General features: G+C 38.3%; 1 protein-coding gene across 2 annotated transcripts in view; it reads right to left on the bottom strand.

Annotated features, from left to right (window-relative positions):
• Positions 1 to 1,442: 1,442 nt before the first annotated feature.
• The window catches only part of MAMDC2 (MAM domain containing 2), a 131,866-nt gene continuing 112,689 nt past the window's right edge, over positions 1,443 to 20,619 (bottom strand). The window contains exons 10-14 of one of the 2 annotated variants that reach the window (XM_059656873.1): positions 18,231 to 18,324; positions 16,066 to 16,218; positions 8,026 to 8,285; positions 2,594 to 2,678; positions 1,443 to 2,455 (exon numbers count right to left, since the gene is read on the bottom strand). In XM_059656873.1, the coding sequence (XP_059512856.1) occupies positions 2,391 to 2,455; positions 2,594 to 2,678; positions 8,026 to 8,285; positions 16,066 to 16,218; positions 18,231 to 18,324 (657 nt within the window). In that variant the 3' untranslated portion in view covers positions 1,443 to 2,390. Of the gene's footprint in view, positions 2,456 to 2,593; positions 2,679 to 8,025; positions 8,286 to 16,065; positions 16,219 to 18,230; positions 18,325 to 20,619 lie in introns of those variants that run through there. The other variant, XR_009447616.1, reaches the window with a different exon arrangement.

Raw genomic sequence — 20,619 nt, 5'->3', positions numbered from 1 at the left:
CAACAAGAAAGCCCACTGCATGGGAGAACATATTTGCCAATGTTATCACCCAATAGGATTTAATCTCCACCATTTATAGGGAACTCATACAACTTAACAAAAGGAAGATAAACAATCCAATCAAAAAAATGGGCAATGGACCAAAATAGGTACTTTTTGAAAGAGGACATAAGGAAGGCCAAGAGACATATGAAAACATGCTTAAAGTCACTAATCACCCGAGAGATGCAAATCAAATGACAATGAGGTACCATCTCACACCTGTCAGACTGGCTATCATTAACAAATCAACAAATGACAAGTGCTGGCGAGGATGCGGAGAAAAAGGAATCCTCGTGCACTGCTGGTGGGAATGCAGACTGGTGCAGCCACTGTGGAGAACAGTATGGAGTTTCCTCAAAAAACTAAAAATGGAATTCCCATTTGACCCAGTGATCCCACTTCTAGGAATATAGCCCAAGAAACCAGAAACACCAATCAGAAAGGATATATGCACCCCTATGTTCATAGAAGCACAATTTACAATAGCTAAGATTTGGAAACAGCCTAAGTGCCCATCAGCAGACAAGTGGATTAAAAAACTGTGGTGCATCTACACAATGGAATACTACGCTGAGGTATAAAAGAAGGAATTCTTACCATTTGCAACGGAACTGGAGAGCATTATGCTAAGCAAAATAAGCCAGTGAGAGAAAAATAAATATCACATGATCTCACTCATTTGTGGAATATAATGAACAATATAAACTGTTGAACAAAAACAGATCCAGAAACAGAGAAGCATCAATTAGACCAGTGGTTCTCAACCTTTCTAATACCGCGACCCTTTAATACAGTTCCTCATGTTGTGGTGACCCCCAACCATAAAATTATTTTCGTTGCTACTTCATAACTGTAATTTTGCTACTGTTATGAATCGTAATGTAAATACCTGATATGCAGGATGTATTTTCATTGTTACAAATTGAACATAATTAAAGCATAGTGATTAATCACAAAAACAATATGTAATTATATATGTGTTTTCCAATGGTCTTAGGCGTCCCCTGTGAAAGGGTCATTCGACCCCCAAAGGGGTTGTGACCCACAGGTTGAAAACCGCTGGATTAGACCGACAAACCTCAAAGGAAAGGTTGGGGATGGTGGGGGTAAGGGGGAGAGATCAACCAAAGGACTTGTATGCATGCATATAAGCCTAACCAATGGACATAGACACCAGGGGGGTGAGGACATGAGTGGGGGAGTGGGAGGCAATGGGAGGATAAGGACACATATGTAAATACCTTAATCAAAGAAAAAAATAAAAAAATAAAATTAAATTAAAAGTCGGTCGTAAAAAAAAAAGAAGCAGTTAGTTGTGGCAGAGTAGAAATTCAAATTAGAATCTGCAATTAAGTAGTAAAGATATTCTGACAACAAAAAATAATATAGAAATGAGTTAATTGCCAGTGAAAAGATTTTCAAATTACCTTTTATTAGGTAATCTTATAATTTCATAACAGCTGTTTAGGTATATAAACATGTATATACAATTTTCTAAACATGAAAAGCAGTAGTTTATTATTTCTTCTGGCATTTATATTACTCAAATCTTTTCTAAAACATTTGTTATAAAAATCAGTAAAATTGTTCAACACTCTTAAAAAAATTTGGGGCATGTGTAAATAATTATTTTCAAGCTTGCTTTATAAAAAAAGAGTGCAATTTCTATCCATGTGTTCATAGTGACTTTCAAAAGTAGTTTAAAGGGTGTGGGGAAGAAGGTAGCATTGCCTTGTAATACAGCATTAATTAATACTGACGTAACCTGGGACACTCATAAAAGATCCTTTGTTATCTGACATGTAGTAAAAATATTTAAAAATTAAAACTCCATTTCTATGAATAAAAAATAGAAAATAAGACTTTATATTCTTAGGCTAACTTGTTACCATAAAACTGCATTCATTTTGCAGATATTACTGACACCCCACATTATTTCTTTAAACATATTACGATATTTGAAATTCAAATGGAAACCCACAGACTCCTTCTCCTCCCAATACATTCACTGAATGCAGATTTAAGTGAGCACATCCCATTTTGATTGTGCCTTTTACTTGTGTGCTTTAAAAATGACTAGAGTATAGTACATTTGTGTTTTAACTGGTACCAAAATTAAGATGAGTGATCTATGCAAAACCAGCAGCCTGTACTTCTAGTAACAGTTGTCATATGAAAAAAAAAAAAGCCCTGAGTCAGTATTTTTTGCAAAAGTAATGAAGAAGAGTGCTCTGACGTCATTTTATAACTTATAAAATAGTTAAGACTGTCCGGTATTCATTTGTGTTGTTTTCATTTTGATTGAAGAGGTAATGCTTTTGTTTAGTTAATCCAATTCAGGTTATTTCTTAATATTCAATTTCATTTAAATCCTCAGAATATCCTGATGACTGCTGAGTTATATCTTCCATTTCTGTCAGGAGATAAATAGACAATAATAGTTTCCTCTATTTTTATTGTAGAAAAATACTGAATTTGCATTCTTATCATTTGAGACTGTTGCAAAATCCCCTTTCAATCAATTTTTTATAATTGGGAAAAATACTGTTACCTGCACAGGGTCCTGCTTGGAATTTAACATCATCAATGGCGATATCACTTCTTATTGACATTCCCCGAATGGCCTCAAAAATTATCTGAAAAATAATTAAGTTTGAATTTAGAAATAGAGTCATCCTGATAAAGCAAGACTGATCAGGGACAGATCCAGGTTATATGGGTCTAGAGCAGCGGTTCTCAACCTGTGGGTCGCGACCCCTTTGGGGGTTGAATGACCCTTTCACAGGGGTCGCCTAAGACCATCGGAAAACACATATATAATTACATATTGTTTTTGTGATTAATAACTATGCTTTAATTATGTTCAATTTGTAACAACAAAATTGGGGTCACCACAACATGAGGAACTGTATTAAAGGGTCGCGGCATTAGAAAGGTTGAGAACCACGGGTCTAGAGGCTTAGACTGTTCTTAGGGCTTAAGGAGGAGAATACAAAATCACAACTTCAAATTTAGGTACAAAAGAGAATACTTATTTCTAAGGTAAAGAAATTCACAACAAATTACTGGATCCTTGGAGATTCAGATCCCTTTTTCCTGAGATACCTTTGGGTAATTTTCTAGAAATGCTCACCTTGCAATGCTTCCTGGTGATGACCTGGTTTCCCTTCCCTACCTAGAACATTCTACTCCTAGCACTCAGGGCCTATGAGTGGCTTAGAGATCCATAAATCTGCCTCAATCCTGGTGCTAGGTGGAAGAATTTAATATGACTAATGAGATCCATGTATGAACAGCAAAGCACATTCACCTATATATATAGAAGCCTAAGTGACATTTAGGACCGAATGACCAGAATGACTGAAACAACCAGTCAACCGGTCGCTATGGCGCGCACTGACCACCAGGGGGCAGATGCTCCATGTAGGAGCTGCCCCCGGTGGTCAGTGTGCTCCCACAGCCAACCTCCCGCGGTCCCTCCCCCTGGGCCCTGATTTGGGGGGCCGGTAGGCCAACCTCCCAGGGCCCCTCTTCCCCAGCCACCCAACCCCCTGATAGGCCTTGATTGCTGGCCAGGCCAAGTGACCCCACCCATGCATGAATTCTTGCACCTGACCTCTAGTTAAATTTATAAAAAACACAATGTTTCACTTATCATGTTAAATACCATGACATCCAAGAAAGCCCAGGATGAAGAGGGAACCAATTTTATGACTTTGGATCCTGAGAAGAAAATAACTAATCCAATATTCAGGTTCTAGGGTAAATCAATTACATTATAATCTCTAAGGCAGCCCAACTATGGTTAATAAACCACTGAGTACTCAAGGGGAGGCTATGGGTAATAAAAAGTATCCAGAAGACACAGTTTCTCTATTCATTTAATGCGCAAATGACTCCCCAGTGGACTAGTTTATGATTCAAAGTAAATCAAAGCATATAAAGTGGATAATGAATAAACATATGAAATGATCTTGAAATTAATGACTCAAAGAAGCTTTAATAACAAAAAATGTGGCAAAATAACATTAATAGAAATTCTAAGGGCACAACCCTAAATGAAGATCCAAATCATTGTCAAGAAGAGTTTTAAAAAATGTCCTAACACGTCTATATGGGAGGATCTATGAGTGTAGTTAATAAGCATTTTGGTTTTCTGAAAAACAATAAAGCCTGGTTTTTGACCATCAAGTCTACAATATAAAACGTAATAGACAAATTGCTTGATGGAATGATACTCTTAACAGTCTGTGGTTGGGCTAAAACATTTGATTTCGTAAAATTTCTTTGAACTTCCTTAATACTTGAGTAATAACTATTTTATTTTATTTTTTAAATATATTTTTATTGATTTTTTACAGAGAGGAAGGGAGAGAGATAGAGAGTTAGAAACATCGATGAGAGAGAAACATCGATCAGCTGCCTCCTGCACATCTCCCACTGGGGATGTGCCCGCAACCCAGGTACATGCCCTTGACCGGAATCGAACCTGGGACCTTTCAGTCTGCAGGCCGACGCTCTATCCACTGAGCCAAACCGGTTTCGGCGAGTAATAGCTATTTTATAGCATTATGATTCCCCCTTGTATTATGGATATACATCCTATTAGTAAATAATTGTGGCTATTTAAGAATAAGATAAAAATATTACTTTTTTCTTTTAATTTAAGTATTATTTCTTGAGATGGCTACTAAGTCATGAGGACATAAATACTTATTAAGTTGTTTGAACCCAACTACTTAATAAATGGAACTGTTTGGTCTTTCTTTTGGCCGAGGGGCACCAGAAAATAATTAACTGAGACAAAGGGTACCATGAACAAGAACATTTGGGCACCTGGGCTTAGCTGAGTACTGGCACATAATGATTCCTAGTAAATGTTAGGCAGCCTAATAAACATGAATGATGTACATATTTCAGTGAGCTGAGGATCTGTCGAATACTTTCTTTCACTTGCAGCAAAATATAAGGAACCAGAGAGGAAAACACCCGAGAGCAGCCGAGGAAGGAAGGGTAAGCCAAAAATCCAAAGGAAATAACATCATTTTGTGTTTTTGATCAATAGCCAAATCAGATTCTGCTTAGCACTTTAACAAATCCCTTAGGAAGGAGTATGATTAAAATTTTGCTACTTGGTAACATTTCTTCTACAGGATAATCTGATGATTGGAATGTCATCAGAGGATACCCATATATTTTCCCTATAGGATGAGTCTCAAATCACAGCAGTACGACAGAATTCTAAAAATCATCCCCACCTGCCTACCCTTACTGATGATGTACACATTTACCAGGTCAGTAATAAGTGGCCAATAAGTATTTATTAAAATGAGCGATTTTGGCCTTGTCCTACAGTAGCTCGGTCTGGCTGCCTGATGTAGTTATTGAGAATACCAGGTCTGTCGTGGTGATATGAATTAGAGTTCAGAGAGGTTTAGAGGGAATGTATTTTTAGAAACAATAATTAATTTTTTACTATTTTGGTACTTTAAAGTTTGTAAAACCTTTTCACATATATAATCTTTTTAAAAAATATATATTTTTATTGATTTCAGAGAGGGAGAGGGAGAGAGCGATAGAAACATCAATGATGAGAGAGAATCATTGATCGACTGCCTCCTGCATGCCCCCTACTGGGGATCAAGCTCTTGATTGGAATTGAACCTGTGATCCTTCAGTCCACAGGCTAATGCTCTATCCACTGAGCAACACGAGCTAGGATTCACATACATAATCTTATCAGACCCTCACTCTAACTCGGGTGGTATCATCCTGGCAGGAAACATTACCCCATTTTGAAAATACATAAGCCATCCCAGAGAGGATGAGATTTCTCCAAGGTTACCCAGTGCTGGTGACATCCTGGGGAATGAGTATAATCTGGAACTTCTATGGTGTGAGGGAGTGTAGAACAGTGGCTTAGAGATACAAACTTTGGAACCAGTCAGATCTGGGATCAAATTCTCATTCTGCCACTTACCAGCTGGATACCTGGTTTTCCCATTGGTAAGAAAGAGCTATAAGACCAATTGGAAGAACTTACGTATGACTCTGAGCACTGTAAGTACCTGGCACATAGAAGATGGCCATTCTACTAGCACATGGGCATGTGTCTGTTTTATTAGACACTAGGATGTTTTGAGGAAATTGGTTCAGTCTCCACACAGTCGTTTGGGAAACCTGAGGGAATCACTAAATCCAGAAGAAAACCCCTCAGGCAGATTCATATGTTTCATCTTAAGCCAAAGAGAATGGACTCTTCCAGATTGTGAGCTATAAATCTCTTAGGCCATCCTGTTCCCTTTGAACCTGAGCACCCCAAGGTGCCAGCCCAGATGCCTCACTACTCGGTGCTCAAAAAACATTTCAGAGAACCAGCCACCTAGCAAGTCTCATAGATGCAAGGCCCTGCACCCAACCCCCTGGGCTTAGATGCTGAGAAGTCACCCGTTCCCCAGAACTCAAATCCTAGAACTCTTGTGCATCAGCATCACTTGGGGGTTTTAAAAAACATCAACACTCGGGCTCTACCCGAGAGACAGAGATTCTCCATCGTTAGCATCCATCAGAGTTACCAGGAGGGCTTGTTAAAACACACATTTCTGGCTCACCCCCAGAGTTTCTGTCTGAGTGGAGCCTGAGAATGTGCATTTCAGGTGAGTTTCATTTTTAGGTGAATTTGAACTTCAGGTGTTGCTGCTGGTCTCAGGACCATACTTTGAAAACATCAGAACAGGGTTTGGTGCCCTAAAAGCCTAACAAAATTAACCCATCACCTCTGAATGATGACCAATTATATTAGCAAGTTCCTGAGTGATCCACTTTCCTTCTGTAAACAGACATTAAATCACTATCAAAATAATCCTTGGGGCAATCTGCTATTCTTTACTAAATTTCTAGGCAGTTTTATCCATGCTGAGGTAATGGGCCATCCCTGGATAATGGCACATCTGCCCTCTGTCATTTGTCTTTAGTAATGCCGCACCCTAGATGGCTCTGCCACCTGGGCTTCTGCAATTCCTCCCCATGTAGGTCTGTAGAAAAGTTATTGTGGTTGCAGGTGATATAAAATAAAGTCCTTACTTTTGATACCTCTTCCCAGGAAGAGTTAGGCTTAGACCAAGCAGCCTGTGGTGACAGTTGAGAGGTCCTGGTCCAGGTCCAGGAGGGTTATCAGCCAGAAGCAAGGATGAGGAGGAAGCAGGGCTTTCAGTTGAAGGTCACACCTGAGAACCGCTCAGAGCAAGTTCAGGAGCAGTCAGGGGTCTGAAGGTTATCTCCCCAGAGCTTTCTGAAGCTTTGGCGCATGGGGGCAGGTGAAGTTAGTGGTATCAGGAGGCCCCTGCTGATCTAGACTAGCCTGGCTGCTCCACCTCATCTATTGGCACATAAAAGGCTCATTCCTATCACTGCTCGGATTCCCTTACAATCGGGATCCTCAGGACAAAGTTCTCCTGCAGTACACGAGGAGATCCAGGGAGAGACCCAGGACTTAGCATCAACACTCTCAGTTTCTTCCACACCCGGGTGGACAGAGACTTAAAAATCTACTCTGGACCATGTACTCTGGTACATGTAGGCTCACAACACAAGCCCTTGTATGTGGGTAAAGAGGAGTGAACGATGCAGCTGCAACAGCTAATGAGATAATAGCGTGTTGAGAAGAAAGGGAAACTGTTTTATAGATCTGCAGGACTCATAGGATGTACTTGACACTCATAATATACCAAGACAAAAATAGATACACTTTCATCGCTGAGCTGCAAAAATCACTTTAGGCACAAATACCGAAAGCCTAATTTTCCATTCACTGCTTAGATTTAATCAATACAGACTAATTATGTTTACTCTTAAATAAGCACTGCCTTTATCTATGACCCTGGAAGAGAACAAAACATTCTCTCTGGTAGCAAGAAATAGAAAGAACATCAGAAGCTTACAGGAATGTTTCCCATTACCGGGGTCTTATCTCTCTTGGCATACCTGGTGCTGCCTCTCACAGCTGTATTCAATCAGCGCGCGGAGCCAGGAAATGCTCTGTTCGCCTCTTCTTCTCCATAAGAGGGACTCTTCACTGTCACCTTCTTTTTTCAAATAAACACTCAGCAGGCCAGTTCCTGCTCCATACATGTGGTAGAAAAAGGCCAAGCAGTGTTTTCCAGCGACTCCTCGCAGAGGCCCGGAGGAGAGGTGTGCCTTTTGTCCATACACCATGTGGGAGGCCTCGATGTACATGTAGTAGCCTTGAGAGCAATGCAAAATCAGGTATCGTTAAAAAGACACAGATTATATTCTCTTTCTCTTTTGAGTAAGTGTTCCTGGAAACAAATTAGAGTAAATGAATGGCTTGACTATAGTACTGATAAAGGATATTATTATTTTGGAGAATATGTATAATCCCAGGAGAATAAAATTTAGACCATTGAAATAATTTCTTTTCATTTAATAATTTATACTTGAGTTTCATATATGGGAGTTAATTAATATATTAGTATTATACCACTGATATGGTGATTAACATATCAGAATTTAGTCTACTAAGTTCATGGACAATATTGTGAAGCTCCCAGACATTGGTTTAGGGGCGAGAGCACAGATTTTGCAGTCAGGTAGATCTGGCTTCAAGTCTTCACTCTAATATTACCTCTGTGATCCTGGTCTAATGAATTATGCTCTCTGAACCTATATTCATATAGGTTCCACAAACACAGATCTGAGCAATCCTATAGGCTATTAAAAGGGTGGGAGACCTGCCCAATTCGGTCTTATAAAATTGTATGTACTGTGCGACACTTTCCCCCAGTAAAGTTACCACATGGAACACTGGACCAGTAGAGATGTGGCCTTCATTGCCACCATGATCTGTCATTCCCATAATCTGCTTTAAAATATTTGAAAAAATACTGTCCACGTTTCTGGAGTGCTCACCGATCACATGCTCATTACTAAAACCAATGGTCAATTTGCATCCTTGCCATTCTTATGCCACCAGTAACACTGACAAAGTAGGTCACGTCTGCCTCCTAGAAGTACTTTCTGACCGTGGCTTGCAGGACACTGTACTCTCCTGGTTTTCCTCCCATTTCCCTGGTCACTCCTTTGCTAGTTAACCTTTCCGCTCTGACCTGTGACTTGGGGGTGCTCCAAGGCCCCATTCTTGAACTTCTCTATTCTCACTCCTTTGATTGCATCTGGTTTCATGGCTTTAAATGTTATATATGTTGTCATTTTTCAAACTTAAATTTCCAAGTTCTTTGCTGAAATCCAGACTTGTTTATTCAAACTGCCTGATGGATATCTCCATGTATTATTGTCAAATAGACATCTCAGCTGAAACATGTTCAAAACCAAACTCCTAACAGCTTTACCTTAAAATCTATCCAGCCTTTCTAGTTGGCCAGGCCCAAACCTGGGCATCCTCTCACTCTCCACACCCCAGGCTGTCAGAGTTCCTGTTGGCACTACCTTCAAAATATGCCTAGAATCCAGTCACTGCACTTCAGCAAGGAAAGACACTGTTATTGTTCTTTTCTTTATGGCTTCCTAACAAAAGCTACGCTAGATGTAAGCAAGTACATGTATACATTATCCTAATAGAAGGGCATATTTAATTTAATTCCATGGAAATAAGGCCAAAGCATGACAGGACCATGGTTTATCATCCAACTATGTTGAAGAGATCCCTTTCTATTCTCCCCCCCCCCCCTTCTATTCTATACATAAGTTAGTGACATATGGATTGAAATCCTATCTTAATGCATGTTTAACCTAAAAAACATTTTATCCAAAAAGTAATTTTTAAGGAAATAATACCTGGCCTTGGGAATCCTAAGTAAAGAACTTTGGCTAAAGATGAAACACTCAATGGGGGTGGGCAGGGGACGGACCCTTTGAAAGATGCTATCATTGGGGAAATGGAAAGTAGGGACTATTGGGGCCTAAAACAAAGTTTGTTTGTTTGTTTTCACAATACAAAGGAGGAGAGATGGCCTAAGAGGTATCTTTTGTCTTGTGATAACAATATGAGTCCAGCCACAATTGGTCTGAGGTCTTGGAGGAGGGAGGAAAAGCCCTAATTACCTCTAGTTATCCAATGGAGTTCTTTCTTTCATGAGTACAATGCACTGACCACTTAGCCCCAAATGCATGAAGCATTACTTAGGTAATGCGTTCACCTCTGGGTCTTCGGTATGTGGCTGAAGCCATTACCTAAGGTTTCCAGTTCCAGAGATCTTTGTGTTTAGTACCATGGCATATGAAAGGAATTTCCTAAGCTGTACGATTTGTGTATTTGTGCTGCTTTTGGGGGAGGAGGAACATGCAGGGGAAAGTAAGTACAATTGCCGTTCCCGGGCATTGACACCAGCCTACTTTTCTTGAGTAATAGTGGTCTTTCCAAAAACCCTTCAGGGATACAGATCGTATTTTAAGCACATATGTATATTCCATAAGGCAATACTGATTGAGACCGTTCTGGACCAACATCTATACCTACAAATATCTGTAACATATTTGTCAGCTGATCAGAGTTTGCCCCTCTGATACACAAACCAATTATTTCTCTGAGTCCAAATCTGTTTTTCTTTTTGACTTGCATGTGACACTTCCTTTCCCCAGAAAAGATCAGAGCTTCATGGAGAGCCAGTCTGCCTCACATGTGCTCGGGAGGCAGAGAAAAGCCGTGTGTTGACAAGCTCTGCCACATTACTACTCCAAATGCTGTCTGTCTCAGCAAACAAAAGCTCTGGGCGGGAGCCAGAGAGCCCCGGCGTGGAAACCTCAGACCAGCTCACGTGTTCCTGCACGTGAGGGACTCCGGTCTGTGGAAGGGATTATTAACCGGAGAAAACAAATCACTTTCTTTCTGTGGGTCATTGTTTAACATCCAGGAGGGGGTTCCAATGGGTCTATTGGGAGATCAGGGTCCCATATGTTCCTTGCCCAGCAATTGTGATGTGGAGACACACACCACACTCATAATCCGGAACAGCCACACAGCTGTTCCTCCAGCCTGGCAGCCCCTGCCCCAGGGCTGGGACGGAGCCTGGCGGCCTGTGCGAGGCCATGTGGAACGAACAGCTAGCTGCACTCGTTAAGCTAGAAGAGGATTCTAAACAACCCGGGAAAAGAGGCATCTTTGGGAAGAACAACAGCTAGATGTGTCTCTAAGATTGCTTTTTATCATACCATTTATTTATTTTAAATATTTTTATTGATTTCAGAGAGGAAGGAAGAGGGATAGAGAGATAGAAACATCAATGATGAGAGAAAATCACTGATTGGCTGCTTCCTGCATGCCCCACACTGGGGATCGAGCCTTAAACGCAGGCATGTGCCCTGACCAGGAATCGAACCGTGATCTCCTGGTTCATAGGTTGATGCTCAACCTCTGATGATCAACGGCTGGGCTTATCAGACCTTTTAAATGACTTTTAAAGCTTGTCATAAATGACAAGTTATTGTTTAAAGGGCAAAGTTTCAGTTTGGGAAAATGAAAAAGTCTGCAGGTGTAGTATAGTGGTGATGCCTGTACAACTATGTGCATGGATTTAATGCTACTGAACTATTATACACTTAAAGATAATTAAAATAATAAATTTTATATTATGCATACTTTATTATAATTTTTTAAAGAGATTGTCATAGAAGCCTTCTCTGTGTAAGTAGAATATGACATTATCAGAAACTAGTGAGATAAGTCACTGAAAAATTGAAGGATATTGGAGATTTTGATAATCTGTAACTGGTTAGATGGTTACAGACTAATTGGGTAGCATCATTACAGGCTTACCAAAATTCTTAAAGAACAAGGACTTGAATTAGACTGTTAAAATTTCTGCTATATAACACAGTAAATATATAGTTCTGGTTTTCATTTGTCTGACAGCACAATTTTATAAGTAAATGTCATTTGGCACTTAATGTACCCTTGTTATTTCTATCACACGAGAAGGGAGTGTTCATAGAAATGACTTCTACCTTTACTTAGTACAGGGGTGGGCAAACTTTTTGAGTAGAGGGCCACAATGGGTTCTTAAACTGGACCGGAAGGCCGGAACAAAAGCATGGATGGAGTGTTTGTGTCAACTAATATAAATTCAAAGTAAACATCATTACATAAAAGGGTACGGTCTTTTTGTTTTTTAGTTTTATTCATTTCAAACGGGCCGTAGTTTGCCCACGGCTGACTTAGTAGCATGTTGGAAGAGAATTTAATTGCCAGGAATACAGGAGATGTATTGAAGCACTGAACAGTGCCAGAAAAGAAATGGATAGTGTCTTATTCTCAGGAAATTGTTAAGAGAATGATGAATAGCTGTTTTTCTAGGATGTAGTGGAGGGGAGGAGAAAGGGAGGACTCCACTTTTTAATCTATTTACTGGTGAACTCAGTGAGCTAGGAAATGTTACACAGAAATCATTTTCTTACTAACCTGCATAGTTATCTGTTGACTTATGTATTATATTATTTCTTGGTCAGAAAATTTCTGCAAACTCCAGGACAACTAAAACAATTGTTTTAAAAAAAATTCTGACAGCATGCCATCAAATAAATGTTAACAAAATTGCAATAGCCTATAAAAACCTGGGAAATTTGTTAAGACTTGTCTTTATGTCTTGTAAAGAAACAGCAACTGTTTCAGAAAACTTGCTGATTCTGCCAGAATAGAGCTACTCAAGTAGATGGTGGCAGGAAATGGAGAGACAAATCTCTCGGAGTCCATCCCACCTCGATGCAAGTCAAGATCCATCTGCACAAATGCCTTTATTATTTTATTAAAGAAGGAGCCAAATGATGGGGCTAGAATTTTTCTTTTATTTGGTCTTTATTGTTTTACTAGAATGACTTGTCCTATGTGATGACTTACTTAAGCATTGGAAATGTTTCCCAAAGTTTAGTCATACAAATACCATCTTCAAGATATTATTTTTGGCTGTCCTCATACTACCTACACTATTATTCATCTCATAATTTTCTTTAAATAGACTTCGTTTTTATTACTTAAATACATTTATTCAAATAGGTATCTTATTAGCATGAAAACAGAAAATAAGTTATAAATCATAAAATAATGGTTTTGATGTATTGATTATATATTTTTCTTTTTTTAACATTTTATTGATTGATTGGCTTTGAGAGGGAGAGAGAGAGAAGGAGAGGGAGAAATTTGTTGTTCTACTTATTTTTGCATACACTGGTTGATTCTTTTTTGTGCCCTGACTAGGGGTCGAACCTGTAACCTTGGCATGTTGAGACAACACTCTAACCAACTAAGCTACCCAGCCAGGGCTTCTATATATTTTTCTTGTACATGGATGTTACTATCAAATAAAAATGTTTATTCACCTACCACTTGAGTTACCCAGTGATAGTTTGGAACACATTAGTTTAAGATCTTCCAAACTATTAAGTCATCTTACTTGTAGCCATAGGCTGTAGTTTTCTTTTCTTTTTTTAAAATATATTTTATTGACTTTTTTACAGAGAGGAAGGGAGAGGGATAGAGAGTTAGAAACATTGATGAGAGAGAAGCATCGATCAGCTGCCTCCTGCACACCCCCTACTGGGGATGTGCCCACAACCAAGGTACATGCCCTTGACCAGAATTGAACCTGGGACCCTTCAGTCTGCAGGCCGATGCTCTATCCACTGAGCCAAACCGGTTAGGGCTAGTTTTCTATTTATAAAAGCACAAATGACACAGAACAATGAGTCCAAGAAAGTATTCCAGAGGTGAACATGCTAGTTTATAAAAGACTTCCAATTATAAAAATAGTAATACCATTCATTTCAATGGAGCTTTTATAGTATCAAGCCTTTTCACAAATATAATCTCAGTTAATCATCAGAGCAACCCTAAGAGACTAGCAGGACATCCACTGTAATCTGTATTTTACATATGAGGAAACCAAAGCTCAGAAAAGGTATGTGAACAAACCCGGGCTGTGCAGGCAGCAAGGGGCAGAGCCAGCTCACTCTCCATCCATTGGTCTTTACACTAGCCCACACCAGGCTACACCTTAGATTTGGAAAGCTTTATTGCACCTCCAGTTAGTAAGTAGGAAACTCTAGTTCCCTTGGAATTGCTACACATGATCTTATGTTGATTTTGGTAGACGCACAGTCAACCGTCATATCTAAATGGTGGCTTTTATGAGTTTCTCTTTTTATTTAAAGGGCCGAGAGTTACTGGCCATCTAATGCACTTCTCTGTAAAACAGCTTTGAATGCCTCTCCTCTTTCTATTTTCTTCTTGTGTATGTTTTCCAAGTATAAATTGATAGGCTTTAGGGATGGGGAGTGAAAAGGTAAAATGCAGTCTACAATTATAGGTAATGATCAAGTTAGAATTCTATTCTCAGCAAAAATACCCTTCAAATGTAGAGAAAAAATAAAGACATTCCCAGACAAACAAAAACTGAGAGAATTCATCATTATCAGATTTACACCAAAAAACAAAACAAAAACAAAAACAACCCCAGAATCAACACTAAAACAAAAACTAGATGCAGAAGAAAAACATTTTTTACAAAAGAAAATAATTCAAGAGAGAAACATGGAAATGCAGAAAGGAGTAAAGACTAATGTAATGGGGGAAATATGTGAATAAATATAAAAGAATACCAACCCAATAATATTTTCTGGGATTTAAAATATATAGAAATAAAATATAAGACAAATACTATAGAAACCATGAAAAGAATCAGACTAGTAAAATACTGTATAAAATAAACAGGTGAATAAAGGAGAGATTAGAATACTAGGAAAGTAAATATAAGTCGAAATCAGTGGTTCTCAACCTTCTGGCCCTTTAAATACAGTTCCTCATGTTGTGACCCAAACATAAAATTATTTTTGTTGCTACTTCATAACTGTAATGTTGCTACTGTTATGAATCGTAATGTAAATATCTGATATGCAGGATGGTCTTAGGTGACCCCTGTGAAAGGGTCATTCGACCGCCAAAGGGGTCGCGACCCACAGGTTGAGAACCGCTGGTCTAAATGCTTCAGTAATTACATTAAATGTTTATGATCTAAATACTGCAATTAAAATACAAGATTGTGGGACTGGATACAATAGAAAACTTAACTATTGCCACATACGAGAGCCATACTAAAAAAAAGTTTACAGAACATTTGAAAGGGATAGAGAAAGAAACATAAACACTTAGTGACAGAGCTGGTGAAGCAATGCTAATATCAGGCAATGCAGACTTTAAAACAAGAAGCATGACAGAGATAAAGGGACATTTCATAATAATAAAATGGCTTATTCACCAGAATGCATAAGGATTATAAATTTGCATATGCCTAAAACATAGGTCCAAAAGTATAGGCATACATGAATTCATCAACTAAAAGGAGAAATAAATGAATCCACAGTCATAATGGGAAACTAATATACCTCTGAACTGAACAAGATAAAAAAAATCAGTAAAAATTAGGAGCTAGATTCAATCAACATGTATATAGACCACTACATCCAACAACATCAAAGTATACATGATTTTCTAATATACATGAAACATTTACCTAAATTGACTATATACTGGGTAACAACGTATCTCAACAAACGGCAAAGGACTGAAATCATTAAGGGAAGATGGGCTTTCCATCTTTGTTTCAGCTGCTAGAAAGGGTGGAGTCAAACACGCATGTCTCCTCCCCTGTCTGCCAGTACGTTTTCTAACCAACTTCAGTCCTGGCTCCAGTTGAGATCACCATTTTATAAGAAAACTCTTGTCATTCCCCTTTTAACCTACCTCTGATTAAATTGCCTTCACGAGCATATCTCTGTAAGCCCATTTATCTCCTCTTTGCAGCAAGATACATAAGCCACGTAATAAATGGAAAGAACAATTTTAAATGCACATACTGAATGATCTACCCCATGTGTATTGAATTACGTTTGTAGTGCATTCTAGATACAAGACATAAATTTGCACATCAAAACGCAGTGACTGCCCTAGAATGCTAGTCTAGGTTTCCTTGGGAAACAGCACCCTGTGGCGTAACTCACCTACCCCAGTCGTGTGGTCTCCCTTTGGTCCTGTGTAGGAGGTGGGAGTTTCTCCCCTCCTCCTGTGCCAGCTGCTCCGGTTTCTCCTCTCCTGAGTAAATGCACATTCGTCTTGTTCGAAGGTACATTCTCCAGGTGGAGGGGGAAGCTTCTCTGCAAGAAAACAGCAGGTGTTGCAACGACGGAGGCACTTTCAGTGAATATGTTGTCCCTGGCTCTCCCATAGGCTAGCCCACTCCGCATGTTTGAGTGTGGCCTGGCCATAGGCCATGCAGATGAAGAGGGAGCGCCCCTCTCCCCGCCCCCCCACTGGCAGCCTACCGCCTGCTGCCTCCAATGAGAGCCTGAACACCACCATGGGCCCTGCCATCAGAGGCAGAGACCAATAGAAATCCCTATTCAAAACTATTGGGCTACTTTGAGAAAGAAACTTCTTCTGAATTGTGAATTTATTCATGTGAATAAGTTTACAAAGCTCTGAACATTGGAGGTATATTGCCTGTATGGAAATGTGGAAAATAATAAAACGCATAATGCAGGAGCTGTCTTCAAAATCCGGGATGAGTGAAGGGAGTCGTTGGAACAATTCTGAGTTGCTTTGGAGGAGGGAAAGAATGCGAGAGAGCTAAATGGACTTCTAGATTCTAGAATCAAGAGGCATCGCTTAATTTGTGTGGAACAGATTGCCACAATTTTTCTGTGCATCAGCATTGATACCTGTAATGTGGGGATGTTAATGATCCACCTCATGGGTTATGAGGATTGAATGAGGTCATGTATGTAAAGTTTTTAGAACATGGGGTTCTCAATACATATTAGCTAAATGAATATTAAAATTTGGTGTTTTGCTACTTGAAGCCTTATTTTCTATTTCTAAAAACAAGTTTGATGTCTTTAGATGCTAACTTCAATAATTTTAATAATTATCATTATTAGAATGGTGCCACCTCCCAACTTACTGGGGACTTCACCTTCTACAGTCAGATTCTTAGCAAACTTCTCTAGTAAATAGGCTGTATTTCATCTCTCTTGCATGATAACTATTTTAATTTGTTTATTTTACATATGGTATAAGCTAATGAAGCCTCATTCCCTTCTCTACATCATGCGTGTGGATATTTTTATCTTGTTCTTTGTCTTGTCTTTGCAATGCCCTGCCAAGTCAAGGAACTAAAAACAAATTGTCTTTTAATTAAATAAACATGGAGATTATTCTCCAGTGCCAGATTGCTACCATGTTTTGCCTGTTTGTTAAAGAAATGGATACCCCATGATTTAGGATGCAGTGGTAATTAGCAGATACAGACCAATGGTCTGGGTTGAGGCATCCATCCTTTTTCTCATTACACATCATGCTCAACACATAGCCGCCATCTTTATTTTGTCACTATCATCAAGGCTTGGCCCACTGTTCTGCTGTCAATTAATTCACTTTGAAAATATTTATGACATTATCATTTTAAAATTACAGAGTGGGACAAAGGTAGGTTCACAGCTGTGAGCACATGAAACATAGAGTTGATTCTTGTATTATTATTTACTATTTATTGTATTATTCTCCATACAAACAACTGTAGACCCACTTTCCCCCAACCTTGTAGATGTTTAGCATCCTATCTGGAAATAGAATAGGATATAGACCACAGTGGCATGAGTAAAGGCGAACCATTTATATATGACATTGGAATTATTTCTATTATTATTTTAAAGTAGAGTGAAGCTCGTAATGTTATCTTGTGTATAATGCTAAATTAGTTTGTGTTCTTAAAGAATTTCATCCATGTTGCTTGAAAATTTGCATTCCTGTAAGACAATGATAATACAAATATCGATAGTAACGATAACAGGAGGCATTTGTCCTTAAAGCACCGTTTGTGCCAGGTCTTATGTTAGAGAATTTTGAGGCACGATCCCCAGCATCCAGGTAGGTATTACTACGTCTCTTACAGATGAGAATATGGGGGACAAAGTCATTTGGATGAAGTCTCACATTGCATTTGAGTCTTCATTTCTAAATCCCACAGCTCTGTAGAAAGGCACTTCTGGAAAGCAAAGCAAAGGGTGGACTAACACAGATTAAATGTATGTTGTATGTTCTTAGAGAAATAAGAAATGTCTTGTATAGGCCAGGGAGACAAAGAGAGCTGAAGAGATGGCCGTCTTACCTGGAGACCGGCAGTTTCCCAATTCTATTGCAATGTCATCCAGGGCTACAAGTCCACAGTCCCAAAAACTTTTGCACAGGCTCATGAAAACCACCTGCAATTCATAAAAATGAAACTATGAATTCTGTTAACTAAAAACGAGAAACTCTTAGCACAACAGGTACGCAAAGACAAACAGCAGACACCTCTTCACCGTCCATATGAACGACAGACCACAGTGGCATGAGTAATGGCGAACCATTTACGTATGACATTGGAATTACTTCGATTATTTTTTTAAAAGTAGAGTGAAGCTCATAATGTTATATTGTGTATAATGCTAAATTAGTTTGTGTTCTTTTTTTAAAAAAATATATTTTATTGATTTTTTACAGAGAGGAAGGGAGAGGGATAGAGAGTTAGAAACATCGATGAGAGAGAAATATCCATCAGCTGCCTCCTGCACACCCCCTCCTGGGGATGTGCCCGCAACCAAGGTACATGCCCTTGACCGGAATCGAACCTGGGACCCTTGAGTCTGCAAGCTGATGCTCAATCCACTGAGCCAAACCAGTCAGGGCAGTTTGTGTTCTTAAAGAATTGAGAGGGGGAAAGCAAGAGATTAACTGTGTGGCAAAGGAAAAACCATCAAGTTTTAAATGCTTTCCTCAGATAACCCGCAAAGTGCATGCAGAGTTGATGGTATTCCAAGCATTTTAAAAAACATTTCCAGTACAAACACTATTGATTTTTGGGAAATGACTTTCTGGCACTGTGCTTCATTCATATTGTGAACAAAGTCCCAGTGATTTGCAGTCTAGGGACTTATGTTCCAATTTCCCCCTCCCCGCCACCAAAAAAAAGATCTATGACCCTAGGATGGTATCGCTAATAAAAGCCCAAAATGCAGTTATTTTATCAGACCAAACATTTTTTACTGTTGCATGTGAAGGAAAAAAATCTACACCATAAATTATTAAATTCATTCTGCAAGAGAGAGAGAGAAAAAAATCTTAGATTTGTTTCCATTAGGCCAATTTTAAAGTCTACTTTTCATATATAGGATGAGAAAAGAGTAATTTTCAAGTCATTTAGATTTCCACTGTACTGTACTTCATGGTTTGCAAAGCTGCTTCGCATGTATAATCTAATGTTTAATTAGCACAAGTTCATTCAATCCACATTCAATCTCTCAAATACAAATCTTAACTCCAATAAAGACAAGGAAATATAACAAAAGCTGAAACCAAAATTATAAATAATGAGAACATTTGATTTTTTGGCTTATAATATTCAGTGTGTTATATATTAAATTCATCTGTGTTATCAGTAGGATCCCTTTGTTGTTTGATGATCAGAGCCATCAGAATATATAATTTATTTAAAAAGAAATTTTTTTAGAGCCACATGACAATTTTCCAGTATGCAAAATATAAAATGTCTTCAGCCAAGATCTTCAGCATAATTACTAATTGTAAGATGTGTGCAAGTTTACTTGGATTATATTTATATTGCTTTAAATGATAAAAGTATATTAGTTTGGATATGGGATAGTATAACTACATAAATTTATAGGGAACAACATAAAAACAAATTTTTAACCTTGTTAATTTTCTCATCTTTAGAGATTCTAGAGAGTCTGCAAATTATCTGAACATGTGAAATATTTTATTTGCAGGATTTGTGCCAGGGAACTTATTAGCACAGCAAAGATCTGTGCCATCAATCCTGAGTGTAGTTATATTGTATTAAGAGGTTTTTTTTGTTATATGGGAAGGAATACTAATCGTCTCATAATTTATTCAATTACTATGCTGCAGAGAGAAAAGTCTGGCTTTTTATCCTTTTAGAAGCTTTCCAAGAATAGTGAAATTTTCAAAAGAATAGTGAAAAGTACTTTTGTAAATTGAATCTGTGGGAGGGAAATGATTCATCATTACCTAAGAGTCAAACATGCATTAGTGTGTAAGTGCATTCTAAAGTGAAGAAATATTAGCATGCTTTCATATGTTTACTACAGCTTTATTTTATAACGACCATAAAACAAAACAAAACAAAACAAAACAAGAAACAATCCAAACATTTCAAAAATAGAAGAAATAAAATGTGCTCCACAATCTAAGAAACAGGTAGTTGTTAGCTCTGATAGTTTGTAAATATTATTTAGTAATACAGAAATATATTCCTTTCATCATGTTAAGTGAAAAAGCTGGTTACAGGAAATAATAAAAAGCTCATCTAAAAATAAATAGAAAAAAACCTTGAAAGCTGACCAAATTCATAACAATTATGTTAGGCTCATGAATTTAGGAGGCGTAAACAGAATTTCCCGTTATTTTCTAAACATTCTATAATTTTGTTTTAATTCTTTTAAATAGAAAAAGGAATCAGGATATCTATAATTAAGATG

This window comes from Myotis daubentonii, chromosome 11 (genome assembly GCF_963259705.1).
Source record: "Myotis daubentonii chromosome 11, mMyoDau2.1, whole genome shotgun sequence".
Taxonomy (NCBI): domain Eukaryota; kingdom Metazoa; phylum Chordata; class Mammalia; order Chiroptera; family Vespertilionidae; genus Myotis; species Myotis daubentonii.
Note: the sequence above shows the minus strand (reverse complement) of the source record. Positions and strands in the feature narration are given on the sequence as shown.